This window comes from Alosa alosa, chromosome 2 (genome assembly GCF_017589495.1).
Source record: "Alosa alosa isolate M-15738 ecotype Scorff River chromosome 2, AALO_Geno_1.1, whole genome shotgun sequence".
Classification (NCBI taxonomy): Eukaryota; Metazoa; Chordata; class Actinopteri; order Clupeiformes; family Clupeidae; genus Alosa; species Alosa alosa.
In genome coordinates this window covers 17,299,666-17,322,029 of record NC_063190.1, presented here as the reverse complement: position 1 = coordinate 17,322,029, position 22,364 = coordinate 17,299,666, and the positions used below count along the sequence as shown (strand labels likewise).

The following is a 22,364-nucleotide window of genomic DNA, read 5'->3' as shown; positions in this document are numbered from 1 at the left end:
GCACATCCCAGACGCAGAACCAAATTCTGTCAGGAAATACTTAAAAAAGGAGTCTGCACAAGGAGTCTGATTCTTTCTTTTCTTGCGTTTTATTTTGTCATGCTAGCAAGAAAGGAAAGAATCAAACAAGTGTGCGGACTCCTTTTTTGAGTATTTCTTTAATCCCTACAAGCCAGCAAACACAGCTGACTAGACTTATCAGCCATTGGATGGCTGGCACAGTTCCAATCTTAGGAGTGAAATCTGCAGTGCTGCCCTTGCTTGGTTGGACTGGAAACCCTGTAGCCCTACATGCTCTTAGTAGAAATGATTGGCAACCACTGGCTTACTGTCTACAGCCAAGACAGGGCCCTGAGAGAACACATGTGAGGAGGATGACGATGCTGAGACACCCACACACACACCCCCCCACACACACACACACACACACATGCTCCCACACACACACACACACGCACGCACGCACGTACAACACACACGCACAACACACACACAACACGCACAACACACACACACACACACACACACACACACACACACACACACGTCATGCAGGCTTCTTCTGATGGGACTGGGCTGATCGATAGGGGGCAGGCTGGGCCACTGACCCTGAAGAGGAGGAGAAGGGGAATGGGACTTACCAGTTCATGGAGGGGGAGATCTGGCTCACGCCCCCAGGGGCAAGTGAGTAGAAGCTGGACAGATCCTGGGACTGGTGCCTGTGGACGCCTGGAGGGGGTAAGAGAGCAAAGGGGGAGGGTGGAGAGGAGGAGAGGGGTCGTTAAGTTGGGGAGGAGGGTGAGACTGGGTGGGGGTGGTGGTGGTGGAGGTACCCCTGACTCAGCAAGGGCGTCATTACCTGCCTGGGAACCTAACATTAGGCCCTGGGCTCAACGCACAGAGCCACTCAACTGGGTCACGTTGTCATGGATACTGGGAATGGTCTTTGCTTTTCCCGCACTAGCGCATTTGGGATAAAGTACCTCAGAGTTTTTCTCGCACAGCTAAGTGAAAGAGTGGATGAAGGATTTTAGTGTAGCATTGAGTGTGGCGTTTTATTTATTCCAATTAAAATGAGATCAGTCTGAAAGAAAACATGAGAGAGGGCCCAATGAAAATAAATAAAGCTCATACACGTCATATCATTTACTGGCAACTTCTGACTGTTCAGCACTGCCAAAGAAGTCAATCTGGTTCCTTTGACGCATTCGCTGGGCCTCCAGTCTCATTCAAGAAACACACCAAACATGGCTCCTGAGCTTTTAAAAGGAAGTCATTTGTCAACAGAGAACACCTTGCACTTAGGCCCAACCTGCAGGCACCCTATACTTGAACAGAAGAATGCTGCCCGATAACTGTAATTTGCAGTTGCTCTGGGTCTGTTTTCTGGTCTCTGTCATCCATAAATCTGCTTGACTGGAATGTGACTGACTCAGTCTGCTCCTACGCTGTCCCCCAACCCCCACTGACTTACACAACACAACACAACCAAACACCTCAGCAGGCCTCAATAACCTCACATTCGCTAGACTGACGCAAGCCATCTCAAAACACTATCACTAACACCAACGTCTTCTAATTCTTGGTAGAAATCATATGGCAAAACCCAAATACTCCCTCAGTTAGTTAGTCAGATGTGCCATAGTTTTAAAATGATTCAAAGGTGCATTTTATTCTGCTTTTATGAAAGTTGATGATTAGCAATACATTTACTTGAGTTCTGAAAAAGGGACTTTCTGTGCATTAAGGCTTTTACAGCATAACTGATTAAGGTCTTTATTAATAATGAATATACTGTAGTATATTGTAGTAGTGTGCAGTATGCTGTAGTTGTCTTGATGATGGGCTCAAAGTGTGTTTGTATTGTGTCACCATGACAATACCTAGAAACAACAAAGTAATATGTATACTGCACTCACTCTGAAACCAAAAGGTCCAATGGGAGCCCAAATGACTACACAGAAACTGTGTTAACACTCCTGACACCCACCCAAAGCAGAGAGCCTTTGGTGTCCAGCTATGGGGCGAGACTGGGTGCTGTGTGGAGGGTGGCCAGGCTTGGGCGTGCTCGTCAGCTGACCCCGAGGGCCGGATCTCGCCCCACACGTGACTACATCACATGGTGGTGGAGTCTGGAGGGGTTGGGTGTGTGTGTGTGTCTGTGTGTGTGTGTGTGTGTGTGTGTGTTAAGGGGGTGGCGGGATTACGTGAGAGCGCCAGTCGGCGGAGTTCAGAAGTTTCACCTTCTTTGATCCTGGGAGCATTTAGAGAAGATGGCCAAGTCCCAAAACACAGGCTACGGGCCAAGGTAGGCTATCTGACTCCACTGACAGCTGTCAGAATAAATGGTCCTGAATACGGGGCCCCTCAGAATGCAGAAGCAATATGCAGCCCTCCTCTGGATGATATAACTAATGCACACAGTAGTGTACAGTAACATTAACAAACCATCTATGGTAACAGAAGTATGGAATATTTGGTATTAGTAATCTGCATCCCTCCTGAACTACATCCTTTGAAATAAAAATAAATAAATAAAATGCCATGACGCAAACAATGAGAAACAGGTGAAAGGCTTCCTGAGGAGGACTGAGGAGGATGCAGACGTACAGGACCACCTTAAAAGCCCTCTAATGCCAAGACTGGAGGAGGATGCAGACGACAGGACCACCTTTAAAAAGCCCCTCTACAAGACTGAGGAGGATGCAGACGTACAGGACCACCTTAAAAGCCCTCTACGCGCACTGAGGAGGATGCAGACGTACAGGACCACCTTAAATGCCCTCTACGCGCACTGAGGAGGATGCAGACGTACAGGACCACCTTAAAAGCCCTCTACGCGCACTGAGGAGGATGCATTCTACCCGTGTTGTCCAGAACACTGCCTACCTGGGCTTCCGCCTGCACTCTGAGGTGTGAATGTTGTTGTAGACTGACAGAGCCTCAGAGACACACAGATGTGCTGTGGTTTCACACGTTGTTCTGACAAATCTGCTGGATTCAGGTATATGTGTGTGTGTGTGTGTGTGTGTGTGTGTGTGTGTGTGTGTGTGTGTGTCTGTCTGTACGCCAGAGAGAGGCAGGAGAGGAGTGTGACCTGAAGCATGTCATTAATGTGTGACTCAGCCTTCAGCTAAACCGGATCCCCCTCCCCAATGCCTTGGTCTAGACCAGGAGTGGCAGGCTGGGGGAATTCCAGCCGTGGGTCTCTCCTCTCTTCTCTCAAAGGAGGCCTTTTATTTCCCGCCCTACCTGTACTTTTCTCTCTCTCCCTTCCTTTCTCTCTCTACCCCTCCCTACCCCTCTCTCTCTCCCTCCCCTTGTCTCTCTCCCTCCCTTGTTTCTTCTCTCTCTCTCTCACTTCACTCTCTCTCTCTCTCTCTCTCTCTCTCTCTCTCTCTCTCTCTCTCTCTCTCTCTCTCTCTCTCTCTCTCTCTCTCTCTCTCTCTCTCTCTCTCTCTCTCTCTCTCTCTCTCTCTCTCTCTCTCTCTCTCTCTCTCTCTCTCTCTCTCTCTCTCTCTCTCTCTCTCTCTCTCTCTCTCTCTCTCTCTCTCTCTCTCTCTCTCTCTCTCTCTCTCTCTCTCTCTCTCTCTCTCTCTCTCTCTCTCTCTCTCTCTCTCTCTCTCTCTCTCTCTCTCTCTCTCTCTCTCTCTCTCTTGTGCTTGTGTGTGTGTGTGAGCTTGTTTGATGTTTCTGACTGTAAATGCACAGTTTGGCCATCCTGGTTAGTATGTGACTGTACAAACGTCACTATAATGACTTCCAGCAGTAAGCGCACGTGTGTGCAGTGTGTGTGTGTGTGTGCATATGTGCATGTGTATGCAGTGCGTGTGTGTGTGTGTGTACAGTATTAGTGTGTGTGTGTGTGTGTGTGTGTGTGTGTGCACATGGTGACAGTGAGGCTGGGGTTCTCTGAGGCAGCAGTCCCTCTGGGGGAGCAGACCACTTCAAGTGCGGCTGGAATGGGGGAGGCTCTCGGGCAGGATGGCCCTTCTGGGCTGCAGCCACCACTCAACCACCAGAGAGAGAGAAAGAGAGAGTGTGTGAGAGAGGGAAAGAAGGAGAGAGAGAAAGAGGGAAAAATGAGAGAGAGAGGAGAGAGAGAAAAAGGGAAAGAAGGAGAGAGACATAGAGAGAGAGCAGAGAGTGAAGGTTGAGGGAGAGGAGGCAGAGGATGAGAAGGGTTAGAGGAAGGAGAGAGAGAGAGAGAGAGAGAGAGAGAGTGTGTGAGAGAGAGAGGAAAGAGAGCAGAGAGAAGGTTGAGGGAGAGGAGGCAGAGAAAGAGGAGGGTTAGAGGAAGGAGAGAGAGAAAGAAAGAAAGAAAGAAAGAAAGAAAGAGATAGAGAGAGAGAAAGAAAGAGAAAGAAGGAAAGACAGAGAGAGAAGGTTGAGGGAGAGGAGGCAGAGAAAGAGGAGGGTTAGAGAAACGGAAAGAAAGAAAGAAAGAAAGAAAGAAAGAAAGAAAGAAAGAAAGAAAGAAAGAAAGAAAGAAAGAAAGAAAGAAAGAAAGAAAGAAAGAAAGAAAGAAAGAAAGAGAGAGAGAGAGAGAGAGAGAGAGAGAGAGGAGTGAGGTGGTGGGATCTGGGCTGCTGCACAAAACTGCTTCATAAACTAAACTAATCTCAACTAGATAAGACTGTCCACTGGTGGACCATACAATGAGGTGAGATAGGAAGGGACAGATGAAAGTAAGAAATGAAGAAGGACAGATAGCAGAGGGGTGAAGAGAAATAAAGACAGAGAAGGCAGAAAGAGAAAGAGCAGGAAAACAAACAGAGGGGACTGAGAGAGGGGGTGGAAGAGGGTGGAAAGAGAGAGAGAGAGAGAGAGAGAGAGAGAGAGAGAAGGGTGGAAGAGGGGGAAAAAGAGAGAGAAGGAGGGAAGAAGGGGTTAAGAGGGAGATACAGGGAAAGAGAGAGAGAGAGAAGGATAGAAGAGGGGGAAAGAGGGATAGACAGCAGGAAAGAGAGGAAGAGAAACAGATAGAGAGGGAGAGAGGGGGGATGAGGCAGGGCAGGAGAGCGTACCTGGTTTCTGGCTCATGTCCGTAGGCAGGTGTGCAGGGCTAGGGTTGAAGTGGTCAGAACTGGGGTACTGCAGCAGCATCCCATGAGGAGTCATCCCGTGAGACTGCTGGACCACAGACACTTTGTTGGACTGCAGAGAAACACGCGCACACGCACACGCACACGCACACACACACACACACACACACAAGGACAAGACAAGACAGTGTTATTTTAAGAAGGGTTGGAGCGGCTGCAGATGAGTATGCTGAATACATTTGCTCACATTTCACTTGCTTGACTTGCTTGTGAATGAGTTTGTTTTTTTGGGGGAGGGGTGGGGGGGTTGGAGGGTTGGGAGGGGGCGCATTTGATCGATAGGTCTTTGATGATCAAGGCCGACTGCATGAGAGCTTGTTTGCTTTCATGTTTCTGTTTACAAATGGGTTTCAATAACTTACGTGAAATCGAGTTATTCCTAATGCTTACAACATGCTGTTTGACATACGATATGTCAAAGTGGTTACAGTGTTGGAGGTGGTCACATTTCTTGGACACAGTTCCAAATGCGGAACCTCTTTTTTTTTCCATAATTACTTTTGTGTGTGTGTGTGTGTATGAGTGTGTCAGCCAAAGGGGTAGAGAGCATGAGATAGATGGGGAGAAGGAGAGAAAACCATTTGTGTGTGTGTGTGTGTGTGTGTGTGTGTGTGTGTGTGTGTGTGTGTGTGTGTATGTGTTTATTTGGAACAATTTAGCAGATGTTTATTCCGTACACATTTGAGAAGTCATTTTTCAGGGGAGGCCATTCCAGAACTACTGTGTGTGTGTGTGTGTGTGTGTGTGTGTGTGTGTGTGTGGGTGAGCTCTATTTTTCAAAGTCCCCCTGCTGCTTTTTTAAAAAGTAAGCATGTTATCATTTTTGGCCAGGGCTCACCAACATCTACCGGCACACAGCATATCCACAGTTGAAACCTCCCACCACACATCTGACTGCATAACATATCAAACCACCAAGACATCTTAAACCTGAACAGGAACATATAGACTGAAATCAAAAACTTGCTCCAGTGTCACATTAAACACACACACACACACACCCTGATTTAATGACCTGGCCAGTTTCAGTAGGAGCTTAGACACCAGTTTGAGGTTTGAGGTTTATGCACCATTTCCGTATGGCATTATAGAAACACCATTTTATACTTGTGTTCCTTAAGATCTATTACTTTTTTTGGAAGTATGCAACGTTTGAAGTGGTTTCCATGTTTCTTGTTTTAACACACAGCCTTGAATAGATAAAATGTGATACAATAAAACATGTAATCATCAGTCACCCCGCGCAGGCCCCTTCCCTACACACACAATTATGCTAATTACATTTCTCAGGATACAAAGCAATGCATGCATGCAAGTGTGCAAACAAACACACACAAACACACACACACACACACACACACACACACACGCACGTACAGACACACACACACAGAAACACACGCACACACACACACACTTTTAGTATTTAAAAAAAGAATCTTGAGACTCCGTAACATCAAAGAAAAAAATCTTCATTAAACATTAGAGCTTTTTACGTACGGCAAACACAACACGCTCATGAACTATCTAATCTAATTCCAGTTGAAAGGAGATTTATTAGCATACTCTTATTGCCTTTATGTTGTCATTGACTGAAGACAAATCTGGTGTTGAATAAAAGAGTTAATGGTGTTTTTTAGAGATCACTAGAGAGTAATAGCGCTTGTTCTAAACAGGCCAATAAGGGCATGCCTTGACCCCATAGACCTGGTGTTAATTTGCTATGTAGATGAAACACTTTAGCCATAATATATTCTTTGGTTTGCCAAATGGAAGGGCTTTTTTGAAGCGGAAATTAAAGGTTCTTTAAAGAACAGAGAGCAGCTTTTCAGAGTGTCGTCTTTAATCTATTTAAGTAAGCAGACATTTATGGCTCATCATTTGCCTTGCACCCTCTAAACAAATATGATTTTCGCCCCACTTAATGACGTCACGTTACTGATTTTGACACTGTCGAGGCCTCAAGCGTATTGAAACACACACTAAATTAAAGTATCAGCCAAAAGTCTATACATCATACTTTTAAATGCAAAAGCATCTGGCAACATCTTTTTCAAGAAAAGTGTGCTTATTGAAATACTTGTGTAAATTTCAATAAACTATCAACAAAGGTTTTTTCTCACCTGTTTGGACATTCACAATGATTGAGGACAGAATCCTCCTGATCAAAATTATATTTACTTTGTAATAAAATTTTGCAAGACTCACAAAAAAATAAATCAATCAATCAATTAACCAACCATCCATCCATCCATCTAACCAACCAATCACTCAATCAATAATGTAAGATCTACTGCATATGTTTTTCAGTCACTAGGCAACAGCAACATATGTGCCCCAGAAAACACAGCTTGTTGAAAAAAAGCACTATGAAAGGGTTTCAGCAGCTGAAATGTGTCAAATGTCTCCGATGCACAAAAAAGATATAACCTCAAAGTCTTCAGTATTTTTGTCCTGGGATGACCTTACAAACAAATGAACTCATTAGGAGGCAGCTAAATTGTTTCATTTACCAAGCCTGGATTTTCAGGACCTCTCTTGAAACTGCCACTCACACTCAGTCTACCAATCCAGCGCCGGATTGCCTCCATCCCAAAACCATGGCTAGTTTCACTGATCTCTATTGCCAGTGCATTCATTTTAGATAGAAAAAAAGACTTAAAAAGGTCATGCATGGAGGCCTTATTTGCACTAGCCTGCTAATCTAAACGGATTGCCTGCATTTCTGCTTTGATGTTCCTTTTGCTTACATATCCAAGGCCTTTCACCTTCTTGATCTGGATTTTAGAATGGTATTGCCATTTCTCTTTTTGATATCTCTTTTTAAGAATCAGATTTAGCAAATGTACAATAAGTTTCACACAGGAGACGTCATTGGGTCACAGATGAGTTGAACAGGAACATCTATGAACAGGAGACCGATGGCCATCTGACAGTAATCTCTGAACATCTCAATATGGCTTCACACAGCCAACACCATTGAACAATGTTTCTCTGTGAGATGCAAGAACTGTGTGAATGAGCAAGGTTGACAGATTCACAGGAAAAGACGCACAAGGAAGGTGCTGATGAAGATAAAATGAACTGAGGGAGGGAGTTTCGGCCACAGAGAGAACATCTGCCGTTCACAGTTTTTTTCCTATTAAATCTAGCTAATCTGAGGGCTTTATGCATCCTTTACATAAAATAAAAAATATTTTAAGTATTCAAATTCAGTCCACCACGTAGACATGTCTTCCTAAATGAACAAGTGTGTACACTTGGCATGTAATGAGCATTTTAAAAGACTTCTGCTCTCTGTATAAAAATGGGAGTTCACGGAGCACATGCATGAGCACAAGTATACCAAATCAGATGCAAAAAAATCGGATCAAACACACCAATATGATGTTTGAGAAAACCCAAACCAAAAAAAAACAGTAACAAACAGAAGGTCTTTGTCCAAATCAAACATCATAGTAGTAGTAGTAGTTGCTGGTGCTTTGTTGTAAATCTAAATGTCTTCCAAATGGCTTCAGTAAATGACAGCACGCTCAAGGAAGGCTTCACCGCAGCCCAAGCAGATGTGAATGGCAGCGTTCAAAGGGAGCAAAGTAGCGGGGTTGTTCGTGCCACTGTTGGGCTGGGAGGTGGAGTCCCTAGCCCAGCATCGGGAGCCAGCGTAGGGTAAATATCCCTCCGCCTGCGACAGAGTGACTCATTCACTTTATCACAGGAGTAGAGTGAGAGACAGATGCTGAAGCTGGGGGTGACGGACAGTCCCCTGGACGATAGGGACAAAAATGAATGGCATATCTCTTGAAAAACATCTCCCACTAGTTCTGAAAATCTTACTCTTTCAATTAAAAGAATATGCTGTATGCGTGCATTCTAATGTTTGTGTGTGTGTGTGTGTGTGTGTGTGTGTGTGTGTGTGTGTGTGTGTGTGTGTGTGTGTGTGTGTGTGTGTGTGCGTGTATTTGTGTGTATTTGTGTGTATTTGTATGTATGTGTGTGTGTGTGTGTGTTCCTTAGGCAATAATTGGAGCTTGGAAAGAACACAATATTTGTGTTTATGATTACTGTAACTGAGAGCATAGTCGACTTCCTGTCTGAATGAAAATGAAACATGCAAAATTTCCAGTGATCTCAAGCAGACCGTATCCATGTTCTTTCACTATGTGTGTGTGTGAGAAAGTGATTGAGACCAAGTGTGTGTGTGTGTGTGTGTGTGTGCCTATGAATGTCGAGTGGGTGTTTTGAATAAGAGTGAAAAGTTATATATATATATATATATATATATATATATATATATATATACATATAAATTGATTTATTTATATAATTGTTGTAGTCATTAATCTAACAAAGCATGGCAGCATAGCAGGACTCCTGAAACCAGTGCATCAATCAGAAGGATGCTGGTCATGGTTTGTTCATGGCTCTTCGTCGACTTGGTTTAAATGTTTGGTGGAAAAGAAACATGTGTATATGTGGGTGTGTGTGTGTGTGTGTGTGTGTGTGTGTGTGTGTACTGAGGAGTCCCCTATATATGCCCACTCCATAATGAAGCAACACTCTGTGGCCAATCTGGAAATGATTCCACATCTCCAAGTTTAAGCAAATGAGCGCCACTTAGTTGGAGGTTTAGGGAAGATCAAAGCTGATGCAGACATAACAACAAAGTCATGTGTAAACACACATGCAGGCAGGCAGACACACACACACACACACACACACACACACATACACACACACACACACACACACATATACACACGCTGCTTTTCAGACCTTTATTCAGATTACACCACAGATTAATAAAATGAAATACAACTTGCCTGTCCTGTATTGTACTGGAAGAACAAGGCTGTCACTGCATCACAAAGCATAAACCGTGGTGTGGGAACTCTCTATTCTGAGCCAAGTTCACCAACTTGGCACTTACAATGGTACATTTTTATATATACAGTGTGAAAAAAACACAGTTTGCTTTTTCCCCTTCCCACATTTACAGTCTTATGGTTTGTTGTAAAAAAATCAGCTAGATAATAGGCAGTAATGGGAGTATATTGAAAGGAAATAGGATACATCATAAAAATAATCGTAGTCATAAAATGTTGATGAGGGTTCGCAGTTGCCTTGTATTGTACTGACTTATTGTACTGCAACCAAAAACATGACGGATGGTCTTGTTTATATTGTGAATCATAAAACCAAAACAAAATATTGACAAACAATTTTGGGTGAAGCAAGTGCCGCAAATGTCATAAATCCTGTGGAGAGGAAACAGTTCCCTCTCTATGTGGTTATCAACACAATTCATGAGATATGTGTGAGGCTCGTTTAAAGAGACAAACTGTTTGCCTGGTGGTTTTCCAGAAGGGGAACTAATAACACAGTGGTGAGATACAGTGATTACAGTGACGTAGGATATGCCGTTTGTTTCTGTGAGAACAAGTAGATTCAAGCTCATAACTCAAGAGCAAGCAGAGAGAGAGTAACGTGCCAAAAGTCACCTTGGGGGAAGAAACAGTTGGCGTTAGGGTAAATGACAATTCAGAGAAGGGTGGACGAGGGAAATCACATTGAAAATGTTTGCTCAAGATCCCCGTGAATACACGCAAAAGTCACAGTGTGCGACAAAAATTAGTGAAATTAGTGCTGAGTAAACAATTACCCTCAAAAAGAGCTTTGTGAGTCATTGTGAAACCCTCTTTTGAATTCTCCGCGTTTGGTCAAATTCACCACGCCATTCTGAAACTGTCATTCTTGGCCAAGTGGAAAATACCATGCCAAGAACCAAAAAACCCTAATTTAAACCTGCTTTATTGGGGTGGTAAGGAGGGGGGGTCTGCTCTGCTTGCATTGGACCTCTCTTGAAAATCACTTTAGATAAAACCATCTGCCAAAATGACTCAAGAGTCAATGTGACTAAAGTCAGTATCCTCAGAGCTTGCAGCTGACGTCTAAAATAAGTAATCTGCTCAGGGCCATCAAAGGAGGAGAGAGGTCATGTCCAGGGGCACACTGAGCTCTGTGGTCTGTTCCAGGAGTCTGTGATGAGATGTGATGGACGTAAAAGTGTAAGCCCTGAGTAGAAAGCAGAAGAGGGGAGCAGAGAGCAGACAATGGGAGGAAGCACACACACAGGTCAGAGCCTCCTTGCATCTGCAGGTTCTCTTTAATAGAAGGAGAGAGTTTTGGGAGTGTAGTGGAGGGGAGGGAGGGAGGGATATAGAAAGAGAGAGAGAGAGAGAGAGAAAGAGAGAGATGGCAGGGAAGAGAGAAAAAGAGAGATAGAGGGGGAGAGAGAGATGGAGAGGAAGAGAGAGATAGAGAGTGTGAGACAGAGGGAGAGAGGAAGAGAGAGATAGAGAGTGTGAGACAGAGGGAGAGAGGGAGAGAGAGATAGAGAGTGTGAGACAGAGGGAGAGAGGGAGAGAGGGAGGAAAAGAGCAGGCAGAGTAGTGGAGCCCAGCGCAGTGCGGTGCGGCAGAGTCCGAGCAGCGTTGCCGGGAGCGACGGGACGGTGGGAATAATTACAGCATGGTGTGAGCACCAGAGCTCTCTTTAGATGAAAGCGAATCACTGCTCTGCAGGCAGAGGTGAGGCAGGTTTGAGCTTTTGGAGGAACTGCTGGGGAGAAAGGGTGTGTGTGTGTGTGTGTGTGTGTGTGTGTGTGTGTGTGTGTGTGTGTATGTGCATGTACGTCAGAGATGGATGGATGAATGGATGGAGGGATGAAGGGGAGAAAAGAGTGTCTTCTTTGCAGGCCACTTAGAGAACTCTTTATTAAATAGCTGGAACATCAAAGGCTTGTGAGGGAGAGGCACGATTGTGAGTAGGAAGTGTGGTTGTACACACACACACACACACACACACACACACACACACACACACACACACACAATCTACACAAACACATACACATATCACACACACACACACACACACACACACAGTACAGGGATGCTGAAAGCAACATGATTCCAAGTGGAGGTAGTCAGTTTTGATGTGCAGGTCATGTGCAGTTCAGGAACTGCAATGCGCCCGCGGTTGGTCTGCTGCAAACAAGACTAACATCGCCTTCCTTCTGATGTGTTTACAAACAGTGGCACCTTTGGGACACTTTGACATATCTTTCTGGCCAGTGGATGTGCGAGTTTAAGTCAGAGATAAAAGCGGAAGAATTTTTGGAGGCTTGGATGGAAAGGGGAGGGGGTGGTTATGCCCAGCACTCATCTGTGTGTGTGTGTGTGTGTGTGTGTGTGTGACTTACAACAAAATGTTACTCACTGAAACACTATGATAAATAGTACTAACCTACTTAAACTTACAAAACTGTGGATGTCAAACTTAATCAAACATTGTTTATTGTGGTTTTATAATCAAGAGAAATTAAAGTTCTGTTGGAAAAATGATAAGGAATGTGTTTGAAATGCTGTTAATGCTGTTTTTTTTTAATAGATAAGAAATGTTTAGAATGAGTCACACCTTGAGTATGGCAACATTGTAATTGTGCATAACGTTCCCCTTGCAGCAAAATCTAAAGTTGCAAAAAGCTGCACCACTCACCATAGCTCCAGAGAGGGACATACAGGCTTTTCATGTAGGCTAATAATTTATTCCCTCTGATTAATTCACTGTACCACCGTCCCACCACACCCCCACGCCCACCCCACCCAGCCCCCCCGAAGACCACCAGCTGGGCTGGGCTCTCGCTGCACCAGGAAGAAGTCATGCCGTTCCCATGGTTACCCCACTGCCGAGTTGACTGACTGCTCTGAAATCTGCACCAGATGACAAACTGTGCTCTCGTCAGAGTCTGACTTGTCGGCTCGCACTGACCCACTGTCAGCTTAAAGCAACGGAGGGAAGGAAGCAGTGGTGATGAACCCAGAGAGATGTCTGAATGCAGTCAGTCAGTGGGGGTGCTAAACGGGCATCTGCTGAGCCAAGTTACATTTGGTCAAAGTTCTCAGAACTTTTTGTGAGAACCTCAGCAGACTTGAGCAGCACTCTTTCACGTTACTGGTTTGGGTTGAGAAAGGAACATTCTACAGATGGATACGCATCAAGCTAATCAGAAACTGGAGGGCACTATGACAAATAAATATCTATAGTTTATCTATGATGTTGTAACCTACAATTTAGGCCTATGTAGAATGACAAGGAAAAAACGTTGCCATGTTATCTCTGGCATGTTTGGGCGACAAGCTATACACTGTTTCTACTCTCACTTACAAGCCCTTTAGTAAAAGCATTTGGCGACAGAAAACACTGGCGCTCACCTGTGAGGGCTCCTGAAAGATTCTTAATATGATAAAGGCAAGGCCAGTCACCACTGAACTAGCATGATACCACAGACAGGTTCCCGGAGCTTGGGCTCATGGAAGCCGAAACCCACCAACGATTCCAACCGAAGATTCCTCCCAGCTCGAACAGCACGACTCCGGAAGGCTCAGATGTGGCTGCAGATATCATTCAAACGAAACCCAAAAGGCCGTCTCCAGCTGCCCTGCTCCTCCTGTGGCTTGCCCATGTGGAATATTTTTGAATGCATCGTATGTCTCTTAACCAACTTCCCCCCTCACGGTTGATAGCCGCTCACATGCTGTTCCCATTTCATGTGGAGGAAAAACATGGCTGACATCACCCCCACAGAAAAATAGATTTGTTGAGCAGTTATGACACAGGCTAAAAGTGACGTCTGCTCCGACTGTCTCCTTCTGAAACCACGGCCACTATTGATCTAGAACATTCTTACATTTCTGAGTTGCTGCCTCTTCAGCTCTTGAATTTTCAGCATGTGTTTTGAGTGTGTCGGTTCTTTCTCACACACAGAGAAATTCCTTATAAATGAGCCAAATTTTCACTTTGAAGCTCATGTGTGAAGATCTCGAAGAGGAGATCATCTGAACGCTCCCTCAAAGAGGACAGAAAGTTGAGTTTGCAGATTTGTTTAGTTTTCCATACAATGCAAGCTTGCTAACTTGTTCCTTCTCTAGAATTCTCTACAAATGCAACTGATGAACCCCCAAAACAACAAAAAAAATCCAGCCATATTATTAATGTATTCATATAATCCAGCCATATTATTAATGTATTCATATAATCCAGCCATATTATTAATGTATTCATATAATCCTGATGTACAGGCTCTGGCCATCCACAGACATTAGGCTGAAAGGCTGAAAAAACCAGAAGGGAAAACAAAAGCAATCAGACAAGCAAACACCTACTGTGTGGCCATCCAGGCTGAGAGGCTAATACGTAAGTGCTGCAGACAGAGAGGCTTAACGCTATAGATGAAGGGAGCCGCGACACCGGACACAAGACACACACTCTCACACACAGGATGGGAGCGGGGGCTGAGGGTTTACCATGGCATTATAACACCTTCACTTACCGAGCACACACACACACACACACACACACACACACACACACACACACACAGGCTCTCTATTCTTCTCATCTTCCTCCCATCAATTAAAGCTAGTCCATTTGCCTTGTACTCTATTAGCGCATGGCTCCCAGCCTGTGTGCACTTTAATCTCACAGAGATGTTCCCATTGATGGGCGTATTGATTTGATGTTCAGGCACTCCCTTTCATCTTTCTCGACTCAAAGCACTACAGAGCCTCCTCGCTCGCCCATGTTGTGCTTTAACTCGTGGTCAACGAGGCAGCCAGGCGCACTCTCTCCCCTCCCCACTCCTCCTTTCATCGAAGGTTCCAAGGGGAAGGGGGCTGCAAAGGTTTTGCCTATATGGAGCTGCCAATGGTGCCCACTGCCCGCTTTGAGTAAGTGTGCATGTTTATGTGTGTGTCTATATTTATTTTTGCACATGTGTAGAATATCATATTTTAAGATATTTGCAAACCTTTGAAATAGTTCCAGTTTTTTGGTCATATCATACTTGTATACCAATTTGCCAAACTCGTAAAGTTTCAATCAACTGTCATATTACAACAGACCTACAAATTAGAGCCTTGCAACATAACATATGCTTTTAGCTCTGTTACACTGCATTAGTAAGGACAACAGCGATCTTACAAAACTAAGGTTCAATTGTTAACCCTGTTAGAAGTTACTCTGATGAGGGTCTCACTGATTGAAATATCTCTATCTGTTGAGTAAGCAGTGTTGCACTTTTCATTTTATTGCCCTTAAGTTGTACTTTGCAAAATAGCTGCCTATCTTACCAAGGTGTGCAGACTCCCCACTGTCTACAAAACTAAAGCTCAACTTTTTGACAATGAGAGAGATATAGCAACCATCCATTTAGAACTAGTTACAGCAGTTTGTCCTGTAAGTTGAGAAATAAGTCGTTGTGTGGCAAAAAGACGTAGCCTAGTTCTACAAACAAGACAGATTCAGTGATCAAAACGTGGAAATTATATTATCAATTTAATACAACGCAAGTGTTGCGGCAATGGTATAAGTGGGATAATGGACTCTGTTCTGTCTGACGAGTAGCAGAAGTTACTCCACTTTGAAGTGTAACAGCATTACCACCTCAAATGTGCATTCTCTTCTGCTATCCGAATGCTGTGTCGTCCATTATCCTGTACATAATGAGACATTAAGGCAACTCCGTTTGCAGACAGGCTGTTGAGTTGTTGTGAGTTGGAGGCGTGAGGGGCCACTGGGCCCCCAACATCCTGTGCCTTGTCCCTGGCAGCGGCCACTACTGCTGGTTGGCCTTTACGGCAATCTCCCTCTGTAACCTTATGACTCCCCTACTGGTCTCCAGGGAGAATTCCTGGGCAAAGCCAAGCGGAGCAATAACGAGAGAGAGAGAGAGAGAGAGAGAGAGAAGAGAGAAGAGAGAGAGAAAGAGAGAGAGAAAAAAGAGAGAGAGAAGGAGAGAGGGCACAAGAGGGAGAGAGAGAAAAAGGAGAGAGAAAGAGGAGGGAGCGAGTTCGGAGAGCCGTGCTGGAACGCTCCTGCACGCACCATCTCCAGAGAGCGTGGTTGCCAGAGGTTTCTGAGGCTGTGGTAAGGCCTGCCTCGCAGAGGGTGGTATTGAGCAATCGATCATCTGTACAAATAACATGGTCAGGCCCAGCGCTGTATAATTTTCACCCTAAAATAAAGTGTGAGGGCTCCCTCTCCAGAGCGCGCGCACCCTCGCTCGCCTTCCTGGAAGGCTTCTCTGGAGTGCGAAGACGTGGCCCCCTTGAGCTTTTTTCCCTTTTTTCCATCCCCTCGCCGAACAATGGTCCTTATTTATCCCTGCGGTCGGAGGAATTGTTTCTCAATTATTTGTAAAGTAAGTATGTGGTTGCTTCTTCCTCTATCCACCACGCCCTATACCGCTCTCTCTCTCTCCATTTTCTCTCTCTCTCTCTCTCTCTCTCTCCCATTTTCTCTCTCTCTCTCTCTCTCTCTCTCTCTCTCTCTCTCTCTCTCTCTCTCTCTCTCTCTCTCTCTCTCTCTCTCTCTCTCTCTCTCATATAATGGCTCCAACCCCCCACCACCACCACCCTTTCTACCGCCTCCACCCCACCCCTTGCTGGTGGTTCTCCGGCGCTGGGTCCCGGAGCCAAAACGCTAGCCCGGAGTGGCTTCCTTCCCAAGCTGCGCGCAGAGCAGAGCAGAGCTGAGCCGAGCAAGCCTCAGATGCCGCAGATAAGTCCCCGCCCGCTGGCGTTTCATCCCGCGCCAACACCAACATGGAACAGCGAGGACTCCTGACCGCCACGGCCGCTCCTTCCAGGCAGCCTCCCGCCCGCCTCGACCCCCTAACCACCCCCGAACCTCCCCCCTCCTGCTACTGCAGCCCTCGGGCTCGTGCTGACAGCCTGCCACAGCTGCCCCTGCTGCTGCGGATTCGGAGACGCGAGCAGGCCGACGGGCGAGCGAGTGGGACGCCGGCCATCCGAGCCATCCGCGATGTGCCGCACCGCAGCAAACAACACAGCAGGGCCGCAGCGACTGACCTCATGACAGCCTGCGGAGATTCTTCGGGGGAGAAACATCAACTCCGGCGCTTTCGAAACCCTTAGGACAAAATGTACGACAAGATTACACATCATCTGCGGTATTAGACACAGAGACCGAATTAGAAGCATCCTCCAGCGTACTTTGACCTCAACAAAAGAGAGACTGCCATAACGACTATTCGACTGGTTAGTGTAAATGCATCTAAATAGGTCGCAGATATATTTACACACACGAGAGCACACCTGCTTGCATTACGAAAGCCTGACACGGCGGCTCGAGTGAGGCTCTAATGCAGTGCGGAGGGCAGTTTCCACACGGTGAGACCACGCAGGTGACACCCGTGTCAAGAAAGAATGGAGTTTCCATAAGGCTGCCACAGGCTCAAGTGCCTGCTGTGGCTGCTAAGGCCCTAGGCTGCATTTTCCATGGTAAACCACTACATCTCACCTCGCATAACTGTACAAAACATACACAAACACACACACACACACACACACACACACACACACACACACACACACACACACAAACACACGCGCACAATGAGACAAGTTGACAAGTGGTTACTATAGTAACTATATACAGTAGCCTGCAAAAATAAAAAGATAAAAAAAAAATGTTTGCATGTGTGAGAGCAGACGCTGGGGTTGTTTGTTTGTTTGTTTGTTTGTTAGTTTGTTTTTAAGGTGATGGGGCACTTTTCTTAGCTCTTTCACTCAGAGAGAACAAAGTAACTAAGAGACAAAACAGTAGCCTATAGATTTTCCATGTGCAAACATCTCCGTAACAGATTTACTTTACAGGCAAAGTCAACAAAATAACTGTTTGGAAAAATGGTTTCCTGTTTCTCTAACAAACAAATCAACTACACTCTACATCTCATGTGTCCTGCATAAGACTTTCTCTATATGATTAATTTAGGTTTGACATCATTGTTGTACTCCCATTAAATAATGCAACATCGTGGATCAAACTTCTTAAGAGACATCTCAGTTAATCTGTTTCCACTGGTGAATATACCATAGTCACCCCCCACTTCCTTGCAATGATACTGACAATGATTGGTTAATGAACAAATAATTGAAAACACTATTCCCTGTACTGGCCCCGTATTTCATGTGAAGGGAAAAATCCATCTGAGCTTGAAAAGACCTCTGTTTTTAATGAAGACAGAATCAGTGCATTTTCCAATCTGACACGTTCGCTTTCCTAACGCAGGCGGGGCAGATGAAATACTGCCGGGGACTGCTTAGAAAAAACGCCTGACCGCAGAGAGAGAGAGAGAGAGAGAGAGAGAGAGAGAGGGGGGGTCCACGGACTCACTGGATGTGATCTCACTCTGACTCTCGGCCGCACAGCCCCTTTGTAAACTCACTTGGACTCCCCCTGCCCCAACACACACACACACACAGTTGTATGCACATGAAGCACAAAGCTCCCAATAAAACAACCGACAGGCTTCTTTCCAGTGCAAAGGCGTCAGGCATCGTCGCCACTGGTGCTGCTGCTCAGAGCTCGTCTGGCACTAGACGGCGACGGAGACCGAGACGGAGGCGTGGCGGAGACGCACTCCATCTGTCCCTCGTCTCTAAAGCACCCATGGCTCTCTCAGCACAGGCGACTCACACAGGGGACTTACCCCGCCTGGTCAGTGCCAGGGTGGGCTTTCACGCAAGGGGCGGGGGCGGCTGTTGGGCACTGCAAGAGAGAGAGTGGTGCGGTGGCAAGGAGGCGGACGGTGCCCAGGATGGCACTCCACCCTGACCCCCCCCCCCATCCAATGCCCTCGTAGAGGACTCGCTTTCAAAGCCTGCCTGGCTGGCTGGCTGGCTGGCTGGCTGGGTGCTGAAATGGTTAAGTGGCTGTGACTGTTTGAAGTCGTTCGCGGCGAGGTGAGCCAGGTGCGCGCGTGGTTACCAGCTCTCATTGTCTACTGCTAACTCCCTTCCGCCCGCTGCAAGTCTGTTTACTCCTCTCCTCCCCACACAGCAATCAGATAAGAGCTGAGAGGAGACGAGAGAGAGGAGCGTGACACACACACACACACACTCTCTCACACACACACACACACACACACACAAGCTCTCGCTTTCTCTCTCTATCACTCACTCGCTCGCTCTCTTTCTCTCTCTCTCTCTTTCTCTTTTCTCTCACTCTCTTTCTCTACTACCTCAACATCTTTTCTACATGCAAGCATGCATGCAATTACTCTTTCTCTCTCTGTTACACACACTCTCTCTCTCTCACACACACACACACACACATAAACATACTCACATACAAACTTGCACACACACACACACACGTACACAAATACACAGAATTCGACCTCGAACCACACTCGAACCACACCTCCACTAAGTACTTGGCCTTGATTTCAGTGAACACAGGATGTGTGTGAGCTTGTATGTGTAAGTGTGTGTATGTGCGCACATGTTTGCATGTGCTTCTGTGTGTGTGTGTGTGTGTGTGTGTGTGTGTGTGTGTGTGTGTGTGTGTGTGTGTGCGCGTGTGTGCATGGGGAGATAAGAGTCTGTCAGCCCACAGCTGTCAGAATGCATGTGCGAATTTCAGCATGAGTGTGGGTGTCTGTCTGTATGTGCCTGTAAGTTTGTGTGTGTGTGTGTGTGTGTGTGTGTGTGTGTGTGTGTGTGTGTGTGTGTGTGTGTGTGTGTGTGTGTGTGTGTGTGTAATCCTGGTCACCACAATACTGAGGCGTGTGTGTGTGTGTGTGTGTGTGTGTGTGCGAGTGTGTGTTTCTTTGTTGCTGATCACAGCTAAATGGCAGAGGCCAATTTCACACAACAAAAGCATTAACCTACAAACACCCCTGCATGTAGAGTACACCCAGTTAACGCCTCCAAACAACAGCAACAACAACAACAACAACAACAACAAGAACAGCAGCAACAAGCATGCTAGCACTTTAAAGCCAAGCCTAGCCTATGAGCGACCCCCTTGAGCCAGCAAGGGTTCCCCCCCCAAAAAAAATATCTCCACTCCCTTCACCTTCTCCCAAAAAACCCACACCGTAAAACTCGACCCCTCGTGAGATTTCAACAAATTGGCAAAGCTTTAATGACTTTCATGTTCGCCATTAAAAGGCGCAATGCTATTTCGAGGAGGGCTTTTTTTTCCTTTCCCCTCCTCTCTTTGATATCCTCAAAGACCTTGGTCTGAATCCCATAAGCTAACCCTATTTTTAGCAGTAAAATGCTTTCCAGTTGGCTCCAGACGATCATAGGGGAGAAACCGCACCGAAAACCACATTCCATAACATTTGAGAGCGGGCGAGTGGCTGAGCGGAACTGGGATGCCTTCCGTCTAACCAAGCGGGCTCGCGAGAGAGAGAGAGAGAGAGAGAGAGAGAGAGAGAGAGAGAGAGAGAGAGAGAGAAAGAAAGAGCCATGCACGGAGCGGCATGGCCTTCGGGAAAAAGTGGCTCCACTTTCCAAGACGCCGCTAACCTCACGCTGGGCGAAGCTGAGGCCGAGCCTTTGACAGAGGGAGCTGTTTCAGATGTCTTACTGCATTTTCTGTTCAGCTGGGGCTAAGAGCACCTGACACTGCATGCACACAGAGAAAATGCTCTCGACAAAATGAATGCTCTCCTCAAACGTTTTTTTTGTTTTTTTTGGATTGTGCTTTCGAAGGAGCCTTTGAAAGATCTACCCAGAACCAAAACCTAAATAGGATCCCAAAAGGTGCTATTTACAATGATTCAGGGTCAACATTGCTTTGTTTAGAGGCACTGTTTTTGTTTTTCAGACGGTGCAGTGTCTGCACTCACAGATAGGGGTTCTGGGAGGGAGGCCTTTTGGGCCAGCCTTCTTGCCGTCCGTGGTGCGGAAGTGGCTGAGATAACTCCCATAAGGGTCTTCCCATCTCATTTTCTCTCACACACACATACACACACCTGCACCTGTGGTCTGACAGCCCCCTACACAAGACTCAGCGGTCACACACACACACAAACAAGCACACACACACACACACACACACACACACACAAAACAACCCAGCACAGTTCAGGAGAGTAGAGCAGAGTTCAGACTCCACCAGGCTCAATACTTGCTGATGATTTTCAGGGTATATCCCAACCAAACTACTGCATATAGAATAAAGGAACATTTGAATGCACATGAAAGTATCAAAAATGTATAATTTGCACAATAAAATGAAAGTGAAATATTGCAGTAGATCAGCTGTGTTCAAACAAGCAGGTCTTCAATTAAGGACAAATATATTTCAGTAAACTTATGGCCTGAACATCTCATCGTGCACACACACACACATACACACACACACACCTTTCCCCATGCTACTTTGACAGGGCTCTACTGGGCCGTGAGTGAATCTGGATTGGATTTGTGCATCACTGGAAGTCTAGACCATATGGAAGAGTGCTCCACAAGGTCTTGGTCTTGCACTTCCCGCTGCTGGGGTCAGCCCATGCACCCCCTCCTACACCCTTCCCAACCCACCCCCACCCCATACCCCCAAATTAGCCTGTGCCCAGACCTGGTGGAGCCAGCCCAGCCGCACGGGGCAGACGCGCGTGGGCGTGGTCTCCTCTGCCTAATCCCGCTCCATCTGATACCCATCTAGCAGCGGCCTGCGCTGTGCGGAGCAGAGTGCTGCGCTGCTGTGCGATCCTGTACCCACCCACTGCTCTGCCACCGCTAGGGCCGGCCACAGCAGGCTCCGCCATATGATTGCCAGAGGCAACCGGGCACACCTAACGGCCCTGCCTCCCAGAGTGTGTGTGTGTGGCGTGTGGCGAGTACGTATACACACACACACACACACACACAGCATATGCGCGCACACACACACACACGCACACACACACAGATGCGCACACACGCATGCATAGACACATACACACACACACGCACGCACACACACACATACACGCACACACACACACAGCAGCAGCCCTGCACTCTCAACAGCCGCTTAGAGGAACTACACCCCCCATTAAGCCTCGGTCATGAACTGCAGTATGTTTGTGTCTACCATCACATCACAATACACCACTCCTCCCTTGTACTGACCTTTGACAGAAACAACCGAGCTAACTGTGACTAAATACCACCTCTGAAGCCATGTAGAGAATCAGGAGGCAGTTACGACGTCTCCAGCTGTTGTTGTTGGGGGTAGTGCTTTTAGGTGAGCTTCAAGCCCATGGTTAAGACATTGCATAACAGGGGCAAGACAAAGACAAAGTCTAAACGCAAAGAGTAAACGCAAGAGCGCTGCCCCAGTCAGGGTGGAGTCTGAAATGACAGTAATCACACCGACGGAACGAGGGACCGGACGGCC

At 46.4% G+C, this 22,364-nt stretch overlaps 1 protein-coding gene across 9 annotated transcripts in view; it reads right to left on the bottom strand.

The window, feature by feature from the left end:
* Window positions 1-22,364, bottom strand: part of tcf7 (transcription factor 7) — a 39,247-nt gene that overhangs the window by 9,556 nt on the left and 7,327 nt on the right. For all 9 annotated transcript variants that reach the window (XM_048268930.1, XM_048268939.1, XM_048268947.1 and 6 more), the window contains exons 4-5: window positions 5,028-5,157; window positions 642-729 (exon numbers count right to left, since the gene is read on the bottom strand). In XM_048268930.1, coding sequence (XP_048124887.1) covers window positions 642-729; window positions 5,028-5,157 — 218 coding nt within the window. The remainder of the gene's footprint in view (window positions 1-641; window positions 730-5,027; window positions 5,158-22,364) is intronic.